At 46.3% G+C, this 24,368-nt stretch overlaps 1 protein-coding gene across 1 annotated transcript in view; it reads right to left on the bottom strand.

Moving 5' to 3' along the window:
• The window catches only part of FAT2 (FAT atypical cadherin 2), a 46,078-nt gene that overhangs the window by 4,875 nt on the left and 16,835 nt on the right, over nucleotides 1–24,368 (bottom strand). The window contains exons 7-20 of the mRNA XM_075766902.1: nucleotides 23,498–23,773; nucleotides 22,826–23,036; nucleotides 17,806–21,858; nucleotides 15,385–15,581; nucleotides 14,602–14,755; nucleotides 13,629–13,862; nucleotides 12,441–12,830; nucleotides 10,884–11,098; nucleotides 10,124–10,261; nucleotides 9,320–9,463; nucleotides 8,416–8,613; nucleotides 6,494–7,301; nucleotides 5,505–5,650; nucleotides 1,707–2,148 (exon numbers count right to left, since the gene is read on the bottom strand). Of these exons, the coding sequence (XP_075623017.1) occupies nucleotides 1,707–2,148; nucleotides 5,505–5,650; nucleotides 6,494–7,301; nucleotides 8,416–8,613; nucleotides 9,320–9,463; nucleotides 10,124–10,261; nucleotides 10,884–11,098; nucleotides 12,441–12,830; nucleotides 13,629–13,862; nucleotides 14,602–14,755; nucleotides 15,385–15,581; nucleotides 17,806–21,858; nucleotides 22,826–23,036; nucleotides 23,498–23,773 (7,606 nt within the window). The remainder of the gene's footprint in view (nucleotides 1–1,706; nucleotides 2,149–5,504; nucleotides 5,651–6,493; nucleotides 7,302–8,415; nucleotides 8,614–9,319; nucleotides 9,464–10,123; nucleotides 10,262–10,883; nucleotides 11,099–12,440; nucleotides 12,831–13,628; nucleotides 13,863–14,601; nucleotides 14,756–15,384; nucleotides 15,582–17,805; nucleotides 21,859–22,825; nucleotides 23,037–23,497; nucleotides 23,774–24,368) is intronic.

Here is a 24,368-nt window from a genome sequence, read left to right as displayed (position 1 = left end):
AGAGGGAACAAACGTAGACCTGTTTCCACATGCGTGTTAGTGGTTGTACAACAAGGATGTGCTGACGCTCGTGCAGCAGGTGCTGGACATTGCCTGTAGGGCTACGTGTGCCCAAACACACGTGTTCCTGGATGCAGGGGTTCACATGTGTTTGCACCTGTGGTCCTGAGCACTGCAATTGATGTGGTGCCTGGTCTGGCTTTGACCCTTTCCGCACAGATGCGTTCTCACGCGGCCACGTGGCTTACCCAGGCTCGCTTGCACAGACGTGTCTTTGCCTGTGCATGTAATCCCACGCCTGATATCCATGGGCAGAGCTTTGCATAAACCCGTGCTGCATGCCTGTAGTCTCCAGAACTGAGCCCGCAATGCTCAAGGAAGCCAAACCCCCAGGATAACCTCACAAACTACACATCCCTTGAGTAACCCCTGCACCACAGCAGTGTTCTGTGTTTCTGTATGGGACCGCGTCCCACAGGGTTTTCCTGGGCAGTTGGGCCATTTGTAGGGGAAGTTCATCACCTTGGAAGGAAACTATGGGAAGGACACTGGATGATTATTAACGAGGGAGTGACTATTTTTTCCCCTCCTTGTATCCTCTTTGCAAAGCAAGCAGGTGACGCTTTTGCTTAGACTAGAAATGAGTTTTCACCTCTTGGGTTTATGAGCCCCTTCCAGACCAGCCAGAGGGGTTTTCTGTGCAGAAGGTCTCAAGGGTAAGGCTGAGGCGTGAGTGCCAGCCAGGCTAACTGTTTGGTACAAATGCACCTTGTGTCAAATAAGTTCACCTGAACCAGGCAGCTGCTGAGTCGACAGGGCTGGGAATCTTGTTCCCAGAGGCTGCGGGCAGGGCAGGAGGAGGTCCTTGCTTGCCGGGCAGGGTGTGGGCTTTGGCAACAGCCCCAAAGAGCACAGAGCTGCGGGAGGACATCCTGCCCCACGCAGCACCCCTCTGCCCCAAGGAAGGGCCAAAGCGTAGATGGTATCTCTCTTGGTAGATGTGGTATTATGGGGAGCAGCCCCACCGTGCTGGGAGCTGGGACATGGGTGCAGGGCAGTGACATAAGGGTGGATGTTGCTGGGAGTGGCTCTTTCCTTCGAGGCCACTGCAAACTAGCCCTGTCCCCGTGATACAGCCCGCTGTGGGGAGACCCTGTGATGGGAGGAACGGGGCAGTGGTGAGACTGTCTTTGGCAAAGTCTAGTAGCAAACTTCTGTTGAGCGCACGCACCCCTGCGTCTCTTGGATTTGAGTTTATGGTTTTCCCATATCCCTTCCCATAGCCTCAGGGAGTCACTGACTGCAGTGGGAATAGACTAAGATCTTGGCTTGTTTCTGCCCAGATACCATCGCTGCATGATCCCATCTTGCCTGATTCTAGTCTTGCTAATAGCTCCTTAAGCAAAGAGGATGCAGAGGGGTGGGTGGAATTTCTATTTGCATTCGAGATTTTGGCAAAGCCGTGCTCTCCTAGGTCATGCTCGCTCCTTAGAAACACCCTCCCGCCCTGCTGGCCATGGTCTGCTGGTGAGAGCCAGGATGATGATGTCATACCCCCCCAGCTGCTGCTGCACTGAGTCAGCTATCACCTGAGGTCCCTTGCGACAGGGGACTTCTGATTCTGCTCTGGTGTAGCTCCTTACATAGGGATGAATGAAGAGGTTCCCTCCCCTCACTTTATTGCCCTGCGTGGGATACTCACGTACCTCCTCCATGAGTTTCGGAGCACATCCCATTGTTGAGGCATGGGTTGCTGCTGCAGGCACCGGTGGGGGAGCAACACTGCTTTATCCCCACCTCCTCCATGACTTCCTTTGATTGCCCTTTCCCGGGCAGGAGAACCACTTCTCTGCCATTGATTGCAACCACATCCAGGCAGCCTCTGAATCCCCGCATGACTCTCTGGGACTGGAGCGGCTGCCGGAGGCCCCCAAAAAGCAGATCTCGTCTGCCCTGGGAGATGCTGCAGGTCGCTGGCAGCTGGAGAGAGGCATTTCCCAGTCCATCGATGAGCAGGCGGACAGACGTGTTCTTCACCTCCAGGAAGACTGAGTGCCACTCACCATCACTCACAAAACGTGAGGAGGAGAGGTTCCCAGTGTAGTTTCCCTGGCAGCTGTACCCAAGTTGAGGCACTCCATTAACCATCTGCAAAACACGTCCCAGAAGTCACGGTTAGCTGTTATACAGGTGGCTGCTGTTCATGGAGGCTTTCAACACTTCTGCTGCTTGTTCCCCTCTCTCCTTGCCTAATCATTGAGAGTCAAGATAAATCCCAGCTTTCAGACTCCAAAAATTACCAGCTGGGCAAATGCAGCCCCTTTTCACCCATGTTAAGCTTTGCATGGACCAATTAAAGCCTGTTTAACTGACTGCAACCTCCTTTATTTTGCAAAACGCCATCATCTCTCGTGCAACTTCCTTCACCCATGATCCTTCCCTGCAGCCTTTGACCAGTGTGCAGGGAGGGAAGCTCACCTTTCCACACAACAGTGTGCAGAGCCACGTGATTGTACTCCTGCAGCTGCTCATCCCTTCTCCCCGCTTCCTGAGCCTAGGGAGAGCCCTGGCATTCGGACTATCCATAACTCCATCACCAGTCACAGACTGACTCTTGTTCTGTGCCACGTGGCCTTTACTCTGTTCTCACTGTGTCCTTAGTGGTGGGGAAGGTGCTGGAGCAGTTCCCCCCTTTGGCATGGGTGAGGGTGCCAAAAGGACCTCAGTGAGGAGAAGCACTGGCAGCTTTCTCTGGAGGAGGCAAGGAAGAGTTGGGAGGCAGAGAAAGGCATTACTGTTGTACCCAGCTCCTAACCAGCGTGCTGGAAAGCCAGGCCAAAGCTGCGGATAGGTGTTGGAATACAATCCTTGGTCTCTAGCTGATGGAAGGGAGACAAGTTATTGAGCTTCTAAAAGTGAACTATGCCAGTGTCTTCTGCATTAAACTAGGATGTCAGAAAAGCCTATTTGTGGCCCAAAGTTCATCTTTGAGATCATATGGAGGAAGGAGAAATGAAAGGTTAGCTGTGTTGTTTCAGGGTGAAGTCAGGGGTAAAGCCTTCTTTCACCTTTTCTCCCCAGTCCTTTGTTGATAAAACCTCTCTCTCATAGAAGCCAAGAGCATATGGAGAAGGAAAAAAAGAGATGGAGCAGAAAACCTGCAAAGCTTGCTATGTAACATCAGGCAATTCATCCCAGGTAAAAGAGATCTCCATGGGGAACATCAGAGACAGTGAGGAGTGGCAATGCTTGGAAGAAGCTAGAAGAGGAGCAATTATGAGTGATACACTGAACTCTAGAGGAACATAAATATAACATGATGGGGCGACTCTGCAGGGGACAAAAGCAGAGCAGGACAACAATTGAGTCTTAGAAGTTCATGGTATAAATAAATCCCAGTGGGAGGAGAGAGAGCAACTGCTGAAGGAAGGAAGAACTAGATGCAGCTGGCACACACTATAGAAGGGCCTCAAGGCAACATGTGTGTAAATCTCTTTGTACAATTGGCAAGTGTACCAGAGAACTTTGTCACTTCATTTTATCTGGAGGAACATGATTTCACATCAGATGGGTCTGTAGATTTGGCTTATCAATTTCTGGGGCTGGGAGAGAGCTGAGAACTTGATTCCCTGGAGCAAGAGCTGACAGACTGCCAAGTCTTTCCCAGCTTGCTTGGTTTGCCATCCTCTTGCTGCACCCTATTTCTGAACATCAGGAGAGATTAGTAATTGGAAGGGTGACGATATGTGTGCTCTTGGGAGAGCTCATCCTCTTTACCAAATCTGCAAACTATCAGTTATGATTCTTTCAAAGCTTTGGTTCATACCCAGAGTACTGCAGTCCACAAATCTTAAAATCTTGAGGGATTCCTTCATTTTTTTTCAGGCCAGATGGTCTAGAAAAGGTTTGATCCCTGAGGTATTGTTAATAAAGTGAGTCATGGAAGAAATGATTCACAGGCAACTTTATGGTGGAGGCTTTATGATTGTTTCCTATTGAAAAGCTTTGGAGACATCTGGGTACAGCAGGCCATGGGCACACTGAGCTCCATCAATAATGACTCTTTTCTCCCTTGACTTCGTGTGTTAGGCCTGGCTCAGTAAAGCTTCCTGCCATCTCACCCTTTCTGAGCACCATCTGGAGTGCTGGACTTCTGCTGAACTACTTGGTGACTCCCCTTCCCAGAGGCAGAGCAGAAAGCTAGAAACCCTTCTTTTCTCATCAGCCCTTTACAATGCAGCTTAAAGTCACTCTCTGAGATGGGTACAGGACATAGGGATGATGGTTCTCTGCTTTTTCTCTTAAGCAGCGGTGACTGTGGCAGCAGGAGCTTGCAATATGTACTATGGGCAGGTCTCTGGGTGTTGCCTGCTGTGCCAACCCCCTGTCTGTGTGGGTCTTTTATAACAGCAGAAAGAAAAGTATTTCAAAATAGGAAGATGGAGTTGTGAAACCATGAGAAGGGATGAGGGAGTTCAGGGACAGGATGAACACTTCCAGGTAGGTTTACAGTGTGTAGATCTCAATGCGATTAGTCTCAGGGACACACCTCTGTAAGCTGGTAAGGATGTCCTATGATCTCAGTCTCCAATTAGTCTGAATTTAATTGATGAGGAATATACAAAGCTCCCTATTGTTTAGTTATCTGCTGCTTTCCTTCTGTTGCCAAAGTGGAAAAGGGAGATGATCTTTGAATGCTGGATAGATTCAGTGTGCAGCCAGAGGGAGGAGAGCGATCAGACTGAAATGTTGCCAGCTCTGCAGGTGTCTTGAACAGTGAAACCACCTGAAGCAAGTGGTTGAAAAGAGTTGGGGGCTAAGAAACAGTATTTAAGACTCTTGTTTTGTCTGTTTTGTCCATTACTGTGAAGGACCTTTAATTGAGGTCCATTTCAGCAGATGTGTGACCTGACTGATATACACTCTGATGCAGGTAAAGGCTGGTGATATCATTCCTAATCTCAGAGCTCACCTGTGCCTTCTTCATCTCTACCCCGTTTCCCCAACCCTCTACAGAGGAGATGGATGCCTCCTCTGTGTTGGACTGAGCCATAACGTGGTCTGGCAGATGGTTTGTGTGGTCAGTGGGAGCCTGGCTCCACTCCTAAGGGCTGGGGGAAAGTTTGCCCTTTGCTACAGTGGAAGCAGGCTGGTCTGGGGAAAATTCCACCTGGTAAATTCTTTGCCCTGAGAGGTGTGATGTAAGAGAGGGAGAAGCAAGCTGTAAGGAAAGTAGATGATGTAGATCCATGATATGGGAGTGTGCTGCCTTCACACCAGTGACTAGCACATGCATTCACAGACGTAAAAAGCTGATTCACTAGTTGTGGCTGCAGCAATTGCCAAACCGTGCTTGGCTCTCACTTGGTCTTCCCACCTCTTATATTTTAGCTGGATGAATTACTAAGGGTACATATTATTGCATCTTCTTTCTGTCATTCCTTCCCCAAAAGAGTGAGGTTTTTTTACACTGGAAAGAAATCCCTGTGTGTTGCAATACATACCTCCAAAGTGGCATGGTCAGTCCCGTTAGCGTAGAACACAACAGCGTGCAGCTGGTGGGTCTTCAGGCGAAAGTGCATGTGCCAGGAGCCGATCTGTGAATGCTGGTACCAAATGTAGCTGTGGCCTCCAAACCTCACAGCTGTTCCTGAAAGGAGAATGTGCAAAAGGTCTCATCTTTGTCATGCTTTGAGACTATGGACTGTATCAAGCCTTGCTGCTTCTCCCAGCATGACACTGTACCTGTCCAGGGACTGTCCTATCCATGGCAACCCATGTACCACTGCACTGCATCTCCCACAGCTCCCATTTGGAGCTCCATGTATTTCTTCTACATACTCAACTGTAAAACAATCCTGCAATAGCAGCCTGGCTATTTCTGTCCTATAGCACTTTCAAGGTGCCCTTGGTGTGGTCTACAACACAACCACCTTGAATTTCCTCGTCCTTAGAAGTCTTTATTCTATGGTATCCCCCCACCATTCCTGCCTAAGTGATGCTAAACTGTAGCCCTGCTCTCTCCATTTATTTCTCGAAGTATTCTAGAGTATAACAGATATGCTTTATTTGGCTTTCTTCAAATTTATCAGTTTGTGTTTTGCTGAGTTCAGGATCAATACAGGAGCTCAGAGATCAAAATTCTGATCACTGAGCTTCATTACCTGTTAGATATGAGTGACTTTTCTCAATGAGATAGATAGATAGATGTTGCTGCTATTAGATGTTAGATTCATTAAATCATTCATTAAAGATTCATTAAAAAAGAAAAAACCTCAAACAAAAAACCCAAACCCCCAAAACCCCAAAGGAAACAACTATGTGAAACTTTTACGCTCTAAGAGCCTAGACTTGGCTTTGAAATTGCAGGCAGAGTTGTTGGTCATTGGGCAACCTAATTCCATGGAAAGTCCAAGTGCTTTACAGTGTACTGAAGGAAAACACAATATGCCCAGGTTTATAGAGTAGGACACTACCAGGAAGGATTGCTCACCATTGCAAGAACAGATTTGCTCCAAGCTGTGCCGTGGGGTGAGGACGCTGAGTCGGGCAGTGCTGTAAGTAGACATCATGCCTGGATCCAGCTGAATGGTTTCCTTACAGACACGGTGGACACAATCTGACCCATGACATGGCACGTGAATGGCTTTCTTCATCCGGAGACCGACGAGTTGGTCCATCTCCCCAGCTGAAACAGTGATCTTATTTGCAAGGACCCGAGGCTCATACAAGGAGCCGTGTGGCTCTCCAACAGCCAAGAGCAGGTCCACTCCATCAGAAGTAGCTGCAGGCTGTAAGCTGGCCATGTGGATGTTTTGGCGCTGGGTGACAAGGATGTTTCCCAAAAATCTCTGCAAGTTGCGCCAATGGTCCCCCACAAATTCCTCAGGGGAGAGGTGGCGAAAGTGTAGCACCACTGCCTTGTCCAAGGCGTCCTGCGTGAAGCACCATACGTGGACATTGACGCTGGTGGTGGCTGTGAACGTACCATCGCTGACTGTCACGTTCAGAAGATAGTGGCCATGGGGAAGCTTGTTTCCAGCAATGATCTTCCCGTCGGCAGCTCCAACAGAGAAAAGCCCCTCCTGGGGCACTTGTGCCACCAAAGTGTACACCAGCGTGTCATGGGGGTCTCGGTCCGTGGCATGGATCTTGCCCAGAACACCACCTCGGAAGGCTTCCTCGTTGGTGGTGATGAATATTTCCAGGGGAAGGGCTGAGGGAGCGTACTGGCTCTGCTCAGTCACTTGGATATTTATAAATGCAGATGAGGACAAGGGAGGGATCCCGCTGTCGGAGACCTGTCAAGGAAAACAGAAGGATCCGTTATAGCCACATGTTGACTTATTGTCACCTCACCTGACTGGATGGGCTGATCAGATCTTGCAAAGGAATGTGCCTTGCAGGTAGTAATAGGTGAAAACTGTCAGGCAGCGGGTTGGGAATGAAGAAGGAATGGGGAAAAATTGGCAGCCATGTTGGACCTCTGCCTGGAGATGGCCTCAGGGAAATGGCAGCATGCCTTCCAGCATGGAGACTGATGGAGACCTTCTGTTAGCGGTGGGGTCGTGCTCATTTCCGTGTGCGCTCATCAGCAGCTGAGGCACACCTGAGTGGCTCTGATTTCCTGAGGATTAATCATCTTTAGAGATGTTGCCAATCTTTGTGGTTGCATGTGTAACTGAGTGTACAAAGATATAAAGCAGTTACGCACATCGACACATTTGCTCATCTTCCGGACTATTTAAGCCTGTGCCCCACCTCTGATAATGCTTGTCTAGTATGAGTCAAGGAACCTCAAAATAGAAAAATGTGAATAATCAGATTATAGTGTAAGTTTCTCCCTAATCTTAGGCAGTTGTGGTTGAGGTTTATAGTTTAATACTACCTAGCTTTTAGAACAACTACCATTACTGAAGAAGTATGTACTTTACATGTTGTTATCCTTTTGTTTGTAATGGACTATCCTTACTGATAACATTGGAAATTAATTAATTCACTCTGCAGCAATAGAAATCCTCTTTGAAGAGGAATTTAAACCACTTCTTAAAGTGGTTCTTCTCCAAGGATACTTGGAGAAGGTTTGTAGGACCAGATCCAGGTCTCACTCTAAACTGGAAGTCACTAGAATGATCCTGGGAAAAGCATCTGTCTAAGGAAACTGTTGACAAGAGTATTTCTGATGATCATATTATCTGATTTTTATCAATGCAGAAGCTGGACCCTAGCTTCTTGTGGGCAGGTAGTGTGGAGAAATGAGCTCTGGAGCTGGCTCCAAGATGCACAATTTGTGCCTGGGTTGGATTTATCCAAAGCCAGAGACGTTTCCATGCAGCTGTGCCATCCCAATCTCATTTTGTTGCTACTTAATCTGGCTGGGGAATTCAAATACCAGGACAGTAAGGCAGCGTCTACCTGGACTTGTAATAGGTATTGTTCTTTCATTCTTCTGTTCAGGATGGATGACGTTACCAGCAGACCATTCTGGGTGACATCAAAAGCCTTCCCATCGTTGCCCTGGATGATATGGAATGAATATGGTGGTCCATTTTCTGGGGAGTCTCTGTCGCTCATAATCAGTTCCAGGACACTTGTACCCACGGGAGCGTTCTCCTGAAATGGGGAAAGATGCTAGTGGAGAAAGGCAAGCAAAGAGAAAAGGTGCAGGGGAACCCACACTGCCCCTAGAGCTGCTGGATGAGGAACTGGGAAACAAATCCCACACCCCATGTGCATCTCTTGTACACACAGACTGAGACTCTTGCCAGCAATGGCAGAGACCCAGGGGTGGCAAGGGCCTCCCTTTCATGGCGTTACACACATGGTAGCTAAGCACAGACAGTTGAGCTGATGCTGTTGCTTTCCCTTGAGTCATGTCAGCACAAGAGCAGATGAAAGCATGTTTTGTGTGTGTTTCTGAGTACCTCTAGGTGTTGTGAGGTACTCCAAGTGATAACTGGGCTGCACCCAGCAGACATGACAATGCTTGACCATGTGCTTGGGTCTGCTCTTTATGTTGTGGTGTAGACATGGACAATTGCAAAGGAGAAAGTGGCTGCAAGTCAGGCTTGGAAAGCGTGAAAAGCTCTGCACTCCCTGCACTGAAAGGACAGGAGGTGCCTGAAGCTATTGGAAGGAGAAAATGGCATCTGTTGGCAGACTATCTGCCCCTGCAGATGCTACCAGTTCTTTGTGGAAATGAGCACAAAACAACAGCATGCTTCATCGCTGTCTTGTCCTTCTGCTCCAACAGCAGCCCACGTATGAGTACCTTAGCACCCTGAGATGGACTGGGAGAACAAACTGCCTCCTGGCTTACCTGCACCACCACGCTGTAGTTGAGCTGGAAGAACCGAGGAGGGTTGTCATTGACATCAGACACATGGACACGCACAGCGACATCACTGAACTGAGCAGGGTGACCGTTGTCTGTGGCTCGAACTGTCAGGGAATAGCTGGGGATCTGGAGGATTTATAGTGCATGATTACTTGGAAAAATGGGGCGATGGTGGCTTTTTCACATTGATGTTTTACTCTGCTGCAGCTTGTTAAAATGCTTGAGGCCATGCATTGCATCATAACAACAACGTTGCTGTTGGCTAAGACTCTCCATCCATAAATCTCAAAGCACATTGCTAAAGAAAATTAGCTTCACAATAGTTGAAGAGAAGGGAAACAACTTGCCAAAGAGACCAAGTTGGGCAAACATCTGTTGATAGTGGTTTGAGCTGCTAGTGCTTTATGAATGAGGGATTGCCCAGATGACATTTCCATCTCCTTCCCATACCTGTTTTCTATAATGCTCTGATGCAAAGAAGCAAAACCCAACCATGCTGGTCACCAGTTTGGGGCTGACTCTCACCCAGCCAGTTTGAAGCACCAGTGGATCGGACTGCAGCCCAGAGTTGGGACCACTGAAGGCTATATTGCCCTCCCTAAAGCCCAGACTTTCTACAGCAGTATCTGTGAGTCTAGAAAACGACTGAATGAAAGATTTGCCTTCTGCTTACAGGATTATGAGTAGATCACTCAGAAAACAGAAGGCAGCTGAATATACTGCTCTCCTTCAGTCTTTTGGCACACATCTGTTTTAGCCTTCCTGTTCCCATTTTCTTGAACTTACCTCCTCCCTGTCCAGATGCTTGGCAATGCTGATCTGTCCACTTTTGGGCTGAATGGCAAAGTGTCCCAGCGGGTTCCCTCCCACGATTGAATACGTGATCTGATTGTTCATTGCTCCATCCAAGTCATCAGCTGACACCTGTTAGGAGAAAAAAAAGCTAGGATCCTCGTGCCAAAAAGGCCTTGTCGTGGAGGAATGGGGGCAGGACCTCCTTGTCGTTTAAGGATATTGGTTTGAGCTTGCCTTAAATGAGGAAGGTGGTCTACTTAAGTGTTATCCTTTAGTCTTTTCAAGACAAAACTCAACAAAGCTATAACAATGGCTTTCTCCTTGTCTCTTTCCTGACTTTACCACCCCTGTGATGGTAACACTGGCTGGGCAGGAAACTCCATATCGGTATACCTTGGGCTCCACTATTTTGCCCAGGGCAGTGTCTGCCTTCCCCAGGTCACAAGGGTGTTGGCCTTCTGCAGGCATTTTAAGTCTTTTGGGAGGTCCTCAAAGATCCTGAGCCACTCTTAGGTATCTCAAGCTTTCACTTAAAGATGTCTTCTAAGGCAAAGTGTTCTCCCTGTCTATGGACTGTCAGGAATTCTGGCAATCATCCTTTTTTAAGTCATGCCTAAATCTTAGGTGTTGAATGCCACAAACCCACTGAGGTGCCTATGTCTAAGGAAGAGTAAAGTGCAAAGGAAGAATAGATAATGCATAGCACAAGTAAGAGAGTAGGTAAAGACAGCTGGGTGGCTCATAATCATACCGTGAGGATGATTTCTCCAACTGCAGCATCCTCCCGGATATCAGCGAAGTAAGGGTCTTGAATGAACTCTGGTGCATGGTCATTGATGTCGGTTATATTGATCACCACCATGGTGACATCACTGAGGGAAGCTGAGCCCTTCCTTGTGCCTTCGATGGATAAGTAATACTCATGACTTGCTTCAAAGTCCAAGCTCCCATTTATGTATAAGGCGCCTGCATTGGCAGATGGATAGAAAAGAACAGAAGATACTTTGAATGAATGGCTCACGACATTTCTTGGAATACTGGAGATGTGCTGAGATGATTGCCAAACTACCAGCTGAAAAGGTGCTGTTGACCTAGCTCTGACCTGCTCTGATTAAATCAGAATAATGAAAGTCATGGCATCACATAAAATATAATTGAACTGATTCTGCCATAACCTGCCTCATTCTGGTACCAGGTGTTTGAAGAGATGAAATAAACTCTCATTCTGGAAGGTCTCCAGGAATCTTGATTGGAGGAGATCTGGGACAAAATAGAATAAGAGTCTAACAGTGCTATTGAAAGCTGTGACTAAGGCAGTAGTAGAGCATTGCTGAACTGTGTCATAGGCAGGATGAAAAGGTGTGAGATGTAGATACAGAGTTGTACAGGAGAAAAGGTGTGTGGCAAGATGCTGTGATTTGTAAGGGAGGCTTGGGATGCAAGGTATAAAGAAAGAAGAGGCTGTTAATCTCAAAAAAAAATATGCATGAGGAACAGGAACTAAAAGCATAAAGTGAAAGGAAAAAGAAAAGGGACAGAATGTGCCTGGGTACCTCAGTGCTTTCCTGGGTTCAGCACTGAAATTGTCACAAAATTACTCCCTGGAAATGATGCTGTTCTGTGTCTTTTAAGACATGGAAACTCATAAGAACACTGGTGCGGAAAAATTAGCAGGAGCCTTGAGGATAGAAAAGCTGCGGAAGGAACTGTGGATGAGGATGTTACAGCCAACGGCAGAAGGCCATTGATGACGCAGCCAAGGGCTTGTTTCAGGGAGTTAACATTGGCCTTCCAATAATAGCTCTTATCAGATCGCTGTGCAAACAGAGTAGTGCTTTATTTGGCTAGTAAACCTGGCTCAACACCTGCTCATGGTTAATAAATTGGTATTATCCACATTCATTGAATGCTACTAAATAAAGCTGCCTGCTACCCTGGGCTAAAGGTCCCTTGTGGGATGAAGATGGAGATACTTTTTTAAATGAAACCAACTCCTCCTATGTTTTGAAGTGGAAAAAATTCCCAGTTTTATTCTTCATGTATCCCTCATTCCCATGGATCCGTCTCAGTTCCCAGACATAACATGAATCTTTCCATTAATTTCAGTAAGATTTGGATCACTCTTTAAGTGACTTGGCTGGCAAAATTTAGAGTGGAAGAGAAGACTGTATTGGCTACCCTTGTGCTGGCTAAAGATAGAGGAGACCAGAAGTGCAAGCCAAAAGGAGAAGAACTAGAGAAGATGTATACAAGGTCAGCCTTTGATGTTGGGTCAACCTGGACCTGCTTGGGCACAAGACTATCTTACCTGTGTTTGAATTGAGCTGAAATTTCCCATGGTCATTGCCATTCACAATTTCATACTTGATCTCTGTGTTTTCTGCATTGTCCCTTGTCAATGCTGACAAGTTGAGGACCTCTGTACCCACAGCCACATCTTCTTTTACCATGGCTATGTATTCAGGGGCCAGGAAAACAGGCAGATATTCATTCAGATCCACAACAGAGACAGTGACAGTGCCAAGAGCAGAGAGGGACTCTGGGGTGCCCCGGTCAGAAGCACAGACTGTCAGCTCAAATGCTGAATGCTGCGAATCCTTCAGAGGCTTTTCCAGACGGATCACCCCCGTGGTTTCCTCAATTGAAAAGTGTCCATTGGCAGAGTCAGAGAGAGAATAGACCACCTCGGCGTTGAGACCTGGAAGGATAAGGGGCAGGCTGTATTAATTCATGGGTAGGAATGCTGCTGGTTTTATTCTATTTTTAATCCATTAGGATTATGTGTACCTAAATGCCAATTTCCAGGGAAAATGGAGGCTATATGAACATCAAGTGTGTTCTTGTCCACCTGCAGGTTCAGACATCTAGCCACCCTCACCATCATCCATCAGCATCACCTGCTTGTATTTACTAGTGCCTTCCATTTTTAATTCCCTTGTTTTTAAACATAATTTCCCTTCATGTCTCCTTCCAAAGCAGACAAATGTGGTCTTGCCCCTCTGTCATTGTAAATTCAGTCTCTGCTGGAGAGGTTTATTGAAAGCTCTTTTCTAAGGAGCCTTACCTATATTTTTGAGAACATTTTTGTCTCCAGAAACACTTCTCCATCCCAAGCGTGTATCCCATCCAGAGCTAAAGCTCCTTTTTTCCTTATTATGCTCATTCTTGATCTCTAGCTTTGGTAAAATTTCTGTCCAGTTTGGATCCCAGACAAACTGTGTGTCACAGTTTGTGCTGTGCATCATGGTTACAGTTAATGAGCGTGTCCTCAAAGTCTGTCTTTGCATGTTTATACAGATACTGCACTTCCTACAGGGTCACAAAAATGCTGATGCCAGCCTGCTAGTCAAGAACATGTCAGCAATGAGATCCAGGCACATCTTCGCCAAGATTCAATCATCTATGCCCATCGCTGCAGCCCTTCCCTAGGTTTCAAAGGTTTCTATTCAGGATGAAAGATGAACTCTACTAAAAAGTAAATCCCATTCTGACTCACCTTCATCAAGGTCCCTGGCAGCAACCACGGCAATGGGTGTCTTTGTGGTGGTGTTGTCAAAAACGGCCACGGCGCAGTGGCTGGGGAAGAATCTTGGTGCGTTGTCATTTGTGTCCTCTATGATCAATGTTATATCTGCCTGGCAGGAACGGCCTCCGCCATCAGTTGCTTTGGCAATGAGATGGTACGTAGGTTTCTGTTCGCGGTCAAGAGGTGCAGATGTGGTCAGTTCCCCTGTTGGAAAGAACGGGAGATGGTCTTGTCTTCTGCAACTACAGCCTAGGAGAGCACGCTGCCTTCCTGGATGAACCGTGAGAGACAAGAGACTGGGTTTGAACACCATTTGTAATCCAGCTAATAGTGGTGATGTGTCCACACCACATTGCTTAGGGCTATTCTCAGATGATTGCCAGCCAGTGCCCTGGCAAGCTTGGCACGGAGAGTCCTGCAAGTCGGGCTGAACTTCATGCGAGGGATGCCGTCATGGGATAGAAGTGCTCATGAATAAATTGTACTTCTAAACACCTTCATAAACCCTGCTGCATTAAGCTTTCTGCAACGTAATGAACCCCAAGTGATCTCTAGAATGATCATCGCGTCTGTTTGGGCAAAAGTACTGCCCAAGACCCAGTAAGACATTCTTTAGAGTTTAGAAGTTGGGTCTTTGGCCCAAGCCAAATACTTGAGACCTAGCTGTTAGCACTAGTGTCTGCCCTTCATTTTAACAATGCTAATGACAGTATTTGTAAAGGAATATTTGTAATTTCTAGCAGGAAGATGCAGAGCTCGCTCTCCTCTATACCATATTGCAATAAGCCTGCCTGTTTGCCATTCCCTCCTAGCTTGGGAGAGGTGGAATGAAAAGTCCTTTTGTTTGCTCAAGAGGAGTTAAGTGTTGAGCCATGCTCGGAGCTGACATTTCTTGGGGGTGGGTGAGGAAGAGGATAAAAGCATCCCATTGCCCAGCTCTCACCTGTATGTGGGCCCAGCCGGAACTCCTCTGCCCCAGGGCCGTGGAGGCTGTACGTTATCTGGGCGTTGCTGCCGACATCGGGATCAGTTGCTGTTATTTTCAAAATGAAAAGACCCGGCAGAGCATCTTCAGAGACTCTCCCAGTGTAGAATATCTGGCAAGGGCAGAAGATGTCACTGGCACCTGAGCAGTCTCCAAACTATCTTCGCTTTGTATGGGGAGGAATGGACTAGCGGAAGCTTCATAGAGAAGGATAAACCATGTGGTTTATAGGGGAACACAGTGTGCCTCACATTGCCAGCTGCTGGGGTGTGGACTGGGACCAGTGAGCTCATTTCACACAAGCCTTTGAATCTTCTTTGGGAAGCAACCACCTCTGTTCTTTCTCACCATGGGTAACATCCATACCAGCGATCAGCTCTCTACAGTAACAAGCCTCCTGATGGGAATCTCACAGCTTAGCAGGATATAAGACTTGATAATTTACATGCCTCTACCCAGGAGGCTTCCTGGCATTGTTTATCTCCAAAAATTATCCTTCATAATGCTTAGGTGCTCACTTACTGCTGGCAAACATGCTTGGAGGCTAGATTTAATGTTCTTGCTTGACATGCAGCTTAATTAAAATTGCTAAGCATAATCAAAGCAACAGGATCGTGTGAGAAGAATTATGACAAGCCAAACCCTCTTAACATGCTCTTTCTGTTCTTTCTTCCTTGCTATTGTGTTCACCCTCCCAGACACTCCCCTCGTGCCCCCGATATCCCAGGACAGACTTCTTACCTGGCCGCACTCAGGGCTGTTGTCATTGATATCCAGAACAAAAATTTCCACTTCAGTGGTAGCCTGAAATTTCCCATCAGAAGCCATAACCTTGAGGAGATATTTCTCTGTATCTTCTCTGTCCAAGGGCTTCTTGGAGGAAATAGTCCATTCTCCCTCGATTTGGTTAACTGTGAACTGTCCTAGTACGTCTCCTTCTAGAAGAGGGCAGGAGGCAAGGGAAAAAGGCATTTACTGAGTGCTGAAAATCAGAAGTGATAAGGGAAGGGGATATAGGTATGTCCAGTGCTGGTCCCTTAGGAACGTTGAAGGACTTGCAGTGGTGATACAGAGAGGGCATTGGTGTTGTATCAGGCAGGTGAGGAGCATCTGCTCTGCCTCACTGCACAACTGAGAAATACCTTGCCTGTTTCTCTTATGCGCTGTCTGCATGTTACACCTGAAGGAGGAAACAACTCCTGATTGCAAAAATGTCTCAGCAATGTTCTGCAGATGTGCATATTCATTGCCTCAAACCCACGTTTTCTCACCTTGCTGAAGTGTGTCAGTCTTTCTTGGTGCATGTTGCTAAAGGGATCTGAGAATTTCAAATACCCTGCAGACATTGGTTGGATCTTATAGTTACAGTACCATGTATAATTTCCTTTTAACCTATAGATGTATTTAATATATAGTTGCACTTTCTGGGGCTACTTTTTGATTCTGTAAGCGTCAAATGATGAGAGACATGTAAATCCAGACTAGGCAGGCTCTCCTGTCCACCAGATTCATGTCGTTCCTGCTGATGTTCCACAGAGTAGATTTTAAATGGTGCGGATCATGCCCCTGGAGAATCCCTCTCTTCTGGCAAGGGGCTGAACCCATGCTGTTGGGCAGGAGGAGGGAGAACTTTAGGTAATGGGAGGCAATGAAGAGAGCTGGCGGCAGGGCTTGTTTGCGTTAGACTCTAAAGGGCCTCACACAGCTGGGTAAATTAAATTCACTCTCTCTCTCTCTTTTTGTGTGCTCTGCAGTGATGAGGTGGTGAATCTGGAGGCATGAGACCTCTTCTACCCCTTCTTCTGATGCTGGAAGACTCCAGTCCATGCTCAGATTTAGTTTCTGTGTGTTTGAAATCAATTTGCATGTGAACAATGAGAAGCTGGGCTCTGTGTTCACCTCCTCCTTTCTTTAGCTGCAGCACTGTACTGCGGTTGTGTTTATATGTTTATGGGTAGAGTTTGACTCGTGCTCACAAGTACGAGCAGAGAGAACATATGTATTCCCCACTAACATAAGTGTGCATTATCTCTGGTTTAAAGTAGTTGGAAGTTACTACTACCTTTAAGATGGCAGAAATGCAAATACATAAATGGATTTAATCTTTCCTCCCAAAGGCTTGCAAATACCCAGGCATGCCATAAACCAATTGATAGTACCTGCATTCCTCCCCTGTTTTGGATGGTTGCAATAACAGGTAACAGGCTGCAGCATGATCTGGCTAAATGTTTTGACCCTGAAGGGTCCTCATTTGAGTTCGAACAAACATTTTAATTTGAAGTATCTGTTCCAGGTCTGAGAAAGACCCTTTGGGGTCAAAAAGTACCGTAAAATCAAGTTTCTACATGTGCAGATGCACAACAAACATTCCTGTACAACTTTTTTTTGTTGTTTTACAGCAGTGGTTAATTTTAGTTGGCACAACTGATGTTTCAGGGATGCAAGACTCATCTTTAGTATTTCTTGTTAGCCAAAACCCTCCCTGAGATTGATATGACAGTCTCAAATATCCACCAGAGTGGTTAACTGCAGCCTTGTGAGGTCTAATTATTTGTTAAGTCAAAGTGGCTTCATAGCAAACACATTTAATACCAGAAAGTTATACGCATCTTATGTGCATATATATAGTTATTAAAAGGCTAGTCATATGTGTGACTACTGAATGCACTGTTTGCAGGGAAAAAAAAAGGATCAAGGACCTTAAATACAGATCACAGTATCTACGTGAGAAAAACCTTCCTTCCTGCTGTACCTCTGTTTCTGTCCTTCCAACAGATATTATAATTACACTGTCCAAATTATTTCTCTATTAAGAAAGTGTAAATAAATATATCTACAGTACTGTATAATTACTTATATATATATAATATTATTTCCAAATAATATTTATTTCCAAATAAATTGGACGAATCAGTGGTGAGATAATTGTTATAATCACAATTCCACCCACTGCAGTTAGTTACTAAAGAGTTTTGGATACCCCAGACTCATTTAACTGAAGAATCCAGCTCATGACAGAGCTCAGGATTAATCTCCTGCCTCTGATAGGACTGCCAGTATAACACTATTTGTGTATTAATATTCTGTAAGACAAGGTATCAAATCCTCACTTTGAGATGACAGTTCTTGCCCACTGAAGATTTAAAGTCAGGAGAAACTCACCAGTTATGTAGCATGTGACCCGCCGGTTCTGCTCAGAGATGTCTGCATCGATGGTACTCAGTGTGACAACAACCTGCCCTGGCTCCGCGTTCTCAATTACCGATCCTTTATAGAAATCCGAGGTGAACTGCGGAGCATTATCATTTTCGTCAGAGACAGTGACCTCCACCAGGGTTTGGGAAGAGAGCTGGACTTTCCTGCCATGGTCAGTGGCCACCACATAAAACCGATAGATCTCCTGAGATTCGCAGTCCAGCTCTTTTAATGTGGTGATCCACCCACTCTCACCATCAATGGTGAAGAGTCCTCGGAGGTTGCCAGATTCTGCTTCCAGACTGTAGGTCACCTGCCCATCACTTCCTGTGTCCTGGTCGTTTGCTGTCACTTGAATGACTGTGGTTCCTGATGGCATGTTCTCCATGACAAAAGCTTTGTAGGGATCTGCCTCAAAAACAGGTCTGTTGTCATTTACGTCCTGCACTTGGATGTTCACAGAGACCAGGGAGACCAGCTCAGTCTCCTGATGTGAGCAGTGAGCCATGACATCTATCTGGTACCACTTGGTGGTTTCATGATCCACAGCCTTTTTGATTTTCAAAGCCCCCGTTTGTTCGTCCAGCGTGAACACTTCGTCCTTGTTACTTTCTGTAGTGGTTCCCTTCACCAGGCTGTATATGATGGGATCCTCTGCAAAAGCTTTGACTGATCCTATTTCTGATCCCTCTGGAAGATCCTCAGATGCAGAGAATGTATAAAGGGGCTCAGAAAATCTTGGCAATGTCACCTCCCTTGGAACAATCTGAAGATTCACTGGGACAAGGGAGTTCCAGTGAGGGGGTCTGCCATCTTCAGCTTTCACCTTGAAGTTAAAGGCTCTGTTTTCTAAACCAACAAGGCTCTCCTTGACCTTAACAACGCCAGTGGCAGCATTGATCTCAACAAGATCTTCTGCCACATCTTCCACAGAGTCAACGGAGTAAATCACATCTGCATTTGCACCTTCATCAGCATCATAAGCCAGTACCTGGATGACTGGGGAGCCTTTGCTTACATTGGACTGGATGGACAGTGTGTATTCAGAGGCTTTGAACTGAGGTGGGTTGTCATTCTCATCTGTAAGGATTATTTTGACAGTGCAGAACGCAACCTTCCCACCCCCGTCCTTGGCCATGACTTTAATGGCAATGACTCTCTCTGTTGAATTTTCCCTGTCCAGTTTTTGCAGTGTGGCAATACCGCCTTTATTGTCTATGGAGAACTTCTCATGGGCGAGTTTATTTATGATGGTATAGTCTATGGTGCCATATGGGCCACTGTCTGGGTCAATAGCCAGCAGCTCAATCACTTTGGTACCTATCTCAGCATTTTCTGCCAGCTCTGCCTCATACACGTTCTGCTGAAAAGAGGGGCTGTATTTGTTGGCATTGGTGGTATTGATATACACAGGCACAGTGCTCTTGAAAACTCCGTCTGAAGCAGAAACTCTGAGATTGTAAGATGACTCCAAGTCCTTCTGGCAGCGGTTGAACATGGATATTATTCCAGAAGTGCTGTTGATAGTGAAATGCCTGTTGTCATTGCCTGAGAGTATCACGTATTCCAGTCGGGTGGTGTCTCCGCTATCGGGGTCCAGGGCTTGGACTTTTATCACAATGTGCCCACACGTAGCCATTTCGCTTATCTTGGCTTCATACTGAAGCTGGCTGAACTCAGGAGGATTGTCATTGATGTCTGTCACATCCACAATTACCAGGGCATCGCTGCTAAGCGGAGGCATCCCATGATCTGCAGCTCTTACTTTCATGCGGAACTGTTGATTTTTTTCATAATCAAGTGCTTGAGCCGTTGTTATTTGCCCTGTGCTGGCATCAATATTAAAGAACTTGGTAGCATCTGAACCATCATCCAAGATCTGATAGGAGACCACTTTGTTTCTGCCTGAATCCTTATCAGAAGCAGAGAGCTGGACAACAGGGGTCTGTGCTGGCAAACTCTCCGAGACAGATGCCGTATAGATCATCTGAGAAAATATGGGGGGATTGTCGTTAATGTCCTCTACCTCCACCTCTACTCTGGCTTCTGAAAAGGATCCTAGTGCTGTGTCTGTGGCTCTAATGGTAAACGTGTGTTTTGTCTCTACCTCGTAGTCCAGCTGGCCTGTGACAGTAAGGACACCAGTTTTGAAGTCGGTGCTGAACAGCTTCAGGGAGTCTTCTTCCACAATGTTGTAGATGAGGCGCAAGCCTTCAGGGCTGCGTGCCTGTATGTGGAGGATAGATGTGTACAGGGGGATGTTTTCTGGCACCTTCACTCGGTAATACAAACTTTGGAACAGAGGGTTGGATTTGTTCCTCACACTGATCACAACCTCCTCTTCAGCACGGAGGGGAGGCTCGCCTTTGTCCTTAGCAATGACTCGGAGGTTGTATTTATTTAAAGCTTGATGATCGAGAGGCTTCTTAAGTGAGATGTCTCCTAGGTAGGGGTCAATCCAAAAATATTTGTAGTCCTCTGCAAATGAGTACGTAATGGCTCCGTTATCCCCTATGTCTTTGTCTGTTGCTGACACCTGAAAAAGTACATCACCTGGCTCTGTGCCGTCCTGCACCGAGGTGTAATAGGGCACGTTCTCAAACTGCGGTGGATTGTCATTGACATCCTCTACATAAACCTTCACTGTGGCTTGAGACACTCTTGGTGGTTTCCTATTGTCCTTCACTTCCACAGCTACCTCATGCATGTCTTGTGTTTCACGGTCGAATTTCACACCCTTGGTCTGGAGTACTCCAGATGCCTGGATCATTTTGAATCTTTCCTTTCCATTCAAAAGTGAATAGAAAAGTGGTTCATTTAGCTGATATCCCTTGACACCAAGAACAATGAGAGTCTTCTCATCTGTAGAGTTCTCCATCACAGTTGCTGTATACACGTCTTGATCAAATTTTAAGCCAGTTCCTTGTGCTTGAGTTAAATTTAGCTTAACCAGAGCAGTACTCTTATATAAGCCATCACCAGCTCTGACCGTGAGTTCACGATAGCTTCCCAGGCCAGTAGCATTAAGAATGGAGATGAGACCTGTGAGTGGATGAATATAGAAAGCATTATCAAGGTTCCCTTCCACGATGCTGTAGGTCACCTCCGAATCTGCATCTTTTGCCTGCACTGACACAAGCTCCATCCCTGGGTGGGCAGGTAGCAAGACAGAAAGTTCGTAAGTGTCTTTGAAAAAGACTGGAGGTGAATCATTCACGTCTTTAACATGGATTGTGACCTTGGCTGGCTTGGATGCAAATAAGCTGGGACTTCCACTGTCACGTGCATGTACACTGAAGTGGAAAACTGGGGTGAGCTCATAGTCTATATCGGCACGACTGGTAAGCGTCCCTGTGCTGGGATCTACTGTAAAATATTTCAGTGCCTCCGGTTCCAAAATCTCATAGACCAGCAGACCATTGGAGTCTTGATCAGCATCTGTTGCATGGGTCACGAGGGGAGCATTGCTTTCATCCAGAACCATGCTTTGTGATGGAGCATTCTCCATGATCCAGCCAACGAAGGAAGGTTTAACAAAGATGGGCACATTGTCATTCTCATCTATGACATAGATTAGTACCATTGTGTCCATAAATACTCCAGCCATGTTGGTGCCACGAACTTTCAACTGGTAAAAAGATACCTGCTCAAAATCTAAGCTCTTCTGAGTGGAAATAAGGCCTGATTGATAGTTCATGGAGAACACTCCATCTCCATTTCCATCTTTTATTTCATAGCTGACTGGTGACATGCTTGTGGCTGAAACCTGGATCAGAGGAGAGCCAACAGCAGTGGATTCACTGATCTCCGTGATGTATTCGGCCTCTGGAAATTTTGGAGGAGTTCGATCAGAGGGTCTAATGCGGACGTGTACTGTAGCGGAATCTTTAAGCTGGGGGAACCCCTGATCTTCTGCCTTTACAATAAGAGTAAATCGCTCCAGTCTGGATGGGTCCAGCTTCTGGGCAACTGTAATAATTCCAGAATATGGGTCGATGCTGAAGAAACCTTCCCCATTACCTGCAAGAAGAAAAATTACAAAGTGAAGAATGCAGACACCCTATTGGCTTTGGTTTTCTTATCCTCTTTTCCATAGATGCTCCTGATTTCAGACCTAATTTAACATCTGTTTCTTTCATTGGGAGACAACAATCTTCATGAATTTCTAAACAATTTTCATTCTCAGAACAATGAACCCATTGAAATCTACAAGCTAACTTTTAAATCAATCAAAATTTAAATTAGAGATAAATACCCTTCTAATTTGAGCATATTTAGTGGTGGCAGAGCATCTGCTTGAAGCTTTTGCCTCATGTGCAGAACATGGTAGCACAGACTGTACTAGTTGCTTCAAGCCCTGTCATGCTTATAATTACCAATACTTCAGGAGCAATTAAATTCCTCAGTCCTTGATCTAAATTGCAGTCAGAAAGATGGAGCAAAGGATGGCTTGACTCCTGCAAAGAATTTACCAGCTTAATAGGTGATGTGGCACAGCCATAAATATTTAAGTTTTACCCTTTAAAGTGAATTATAAAATATTTGACCACCGAGCTTGTATGATCCAAAAAGACCATCAACCAAAGCTTTCCTCAAGGACGTATTTCTTGGTAGAACTGGTGGAAGTGATGATGACTGCTGTGAGAATGGGAGTACTTTTGCCTAACAACTGGACAGGCATTCCTCACGCAGTTCCCATAGATGGGAAGAGCAGATTTTAAGTTGATCTAACTTGTCCAATCACATTTTTTCTTAGAACTGACATTGAACTGTCTTCCTCAGGAAGGATGCTTTTTCAATAGTATGGAAATTTTCATAATATGGAAATTACCTGCTTGCTGTAGATTTTCCCTGGATTTTAGCAATGTGCAGCCTTTACTGTTCTTTGCAACAGCTAGAGAAAGCTGGTCAACTGTTTGGCCACCAGCTAGAGAGTGGAAATACAGGCATGTTCATAGCCAAAACCACCTTGTTGCATGACACTCACCTGCCTGAAGGGAATAGTGGATTTCAGCATTGGCTCCTTGGTCCTGATCAAGGGCTCTGACTTGCATAACTTCTGTGCTCACTGCTGCTGAGTCCAGCACTTCTGCTTCGTAATGGATGCTGCTGAACTGTGGAGGGTGAAGGTTGCAGTTCTCCACATGAATGATGACCCGAACAAAGTTTCTCTTGATGGGGACCTCCTGATCCCGTACCTGAATGACGGAGGAAGAGCAAGTATGGTCACATCAGGGAGTAGGCAGCTTTTCCTGCACCAGGCTTCCAGTAGCTCACCAGGACTCTTACAGAGTCTGTTTCAGTGGTACCAACCCCTTGGGTGGGAATGAGCCTGTAAGTTTCAGCACCAAAGCTCAGCCTCAGACTTGAAACTAAACATTAATAATTAATGATTAATAACTGTGCTTTCTTGTATAAGAATCCAGTGGCCCTCCAATGAAATGGGCAGGTGATGGGCTCAGCACATGGTTAGAAGAAAGCAGGGTGTTACCTAGATTTATCCAGGATGGTTATATAGGAAAGGTTAACACCTTGCTTGCTTCTTCCCTGTTGTTCTAGACAAACCCTCCCTCAAAGACTAGAACCAGTCTGAATTTCTCCAGTGACCCATATATCCCAGAGAAGCTGATGGACTCAGCAGGGTTTGGCTAGGACTCACCATCACTGTTAGGGTGTGCTGGGGCATGGGCTGGGAGCTGAAGCCTTCAGCTGTTGTGAGGACCCCACTGCTTGGATCCAGCTGGAAAAGTCTTGTGCTTTTGGGGTCCACGCTGCCATGGATGGTGTAGATGAGCCCCTTGCCTTTGTCCTTGTCTGTTGCGCTGACTTGAAGGATTTCCCTCCCCGAGGGGGTATCTTCAGGAATCCTCACCTCATAATGGCTCTCCAGGAACTGGGGACGGTGCTGGTTGATATCAATCACATGGATAAAGGCCTGTGGGGGAGACAGCACAGTGAGGGCAGCAGAGATGTGGGAGCAACCTGCCTTATGCAGCCATGTAAAATCTCAGCTATGAACCTCTCTTGCGTGTACCAATGCTCTGAGCCCTGTAACCGTCACAGCTCTCCAACTCTTGGGGCTTTGCCATCCATGGTGACTGGGAGCCCTTTTGTCCTTCTCCTCGAAGAACTCCTGCTGTGCCTTCCCTTTGTGATTTTCAGTTTGTTTCCTCTCTTTTTTTTTTAATCTCTCCGATCTGGCAAGCCATTCAGACTGAACGTGCCTGCACCTGGCACATGGGAAACCGTCACAGCCTGCTGTGAAAAGCAGCAGTCGCTCAGCTGTGGTGCCAGCTTTGCTGGCTGGTGCCTCCATACCAGCACTCATTAATTACACACCAGAAAGCTGACAGAGAGAGGATGTTTGGTAAAGGGAGGGAGGGGCTGGCCTATCTCAAGACCAACACATGTACGGAGAAAGTATGCAGAAGCAAAGCTTGTGGTCTGCACTTTTTAGACAAATCTCCTCTGCATTTAAAGGCAAACCCCTGTGAATGGCCTGCCTGAACCCTGCCTGCAAAGTCACCTAC

This window comes from Balearica regulorum, chromosome 14 (genome assembly GCF_011004875.1).
Source record: "Balearica regulorum gibbericeps isolate bBalReg1 chromosome 14, bBalReg1.pri, whole genome shotgun sequence".
Classification (NCBI taxonomy): Eukaryota; Metazoa; Chordata; class Aves; order Gruiformes; family Gruidae; genus Balearica; species Balearica regulorum.
This window is presented reverse-complemented; position numbering and strand designations above follow the sequence as displayed.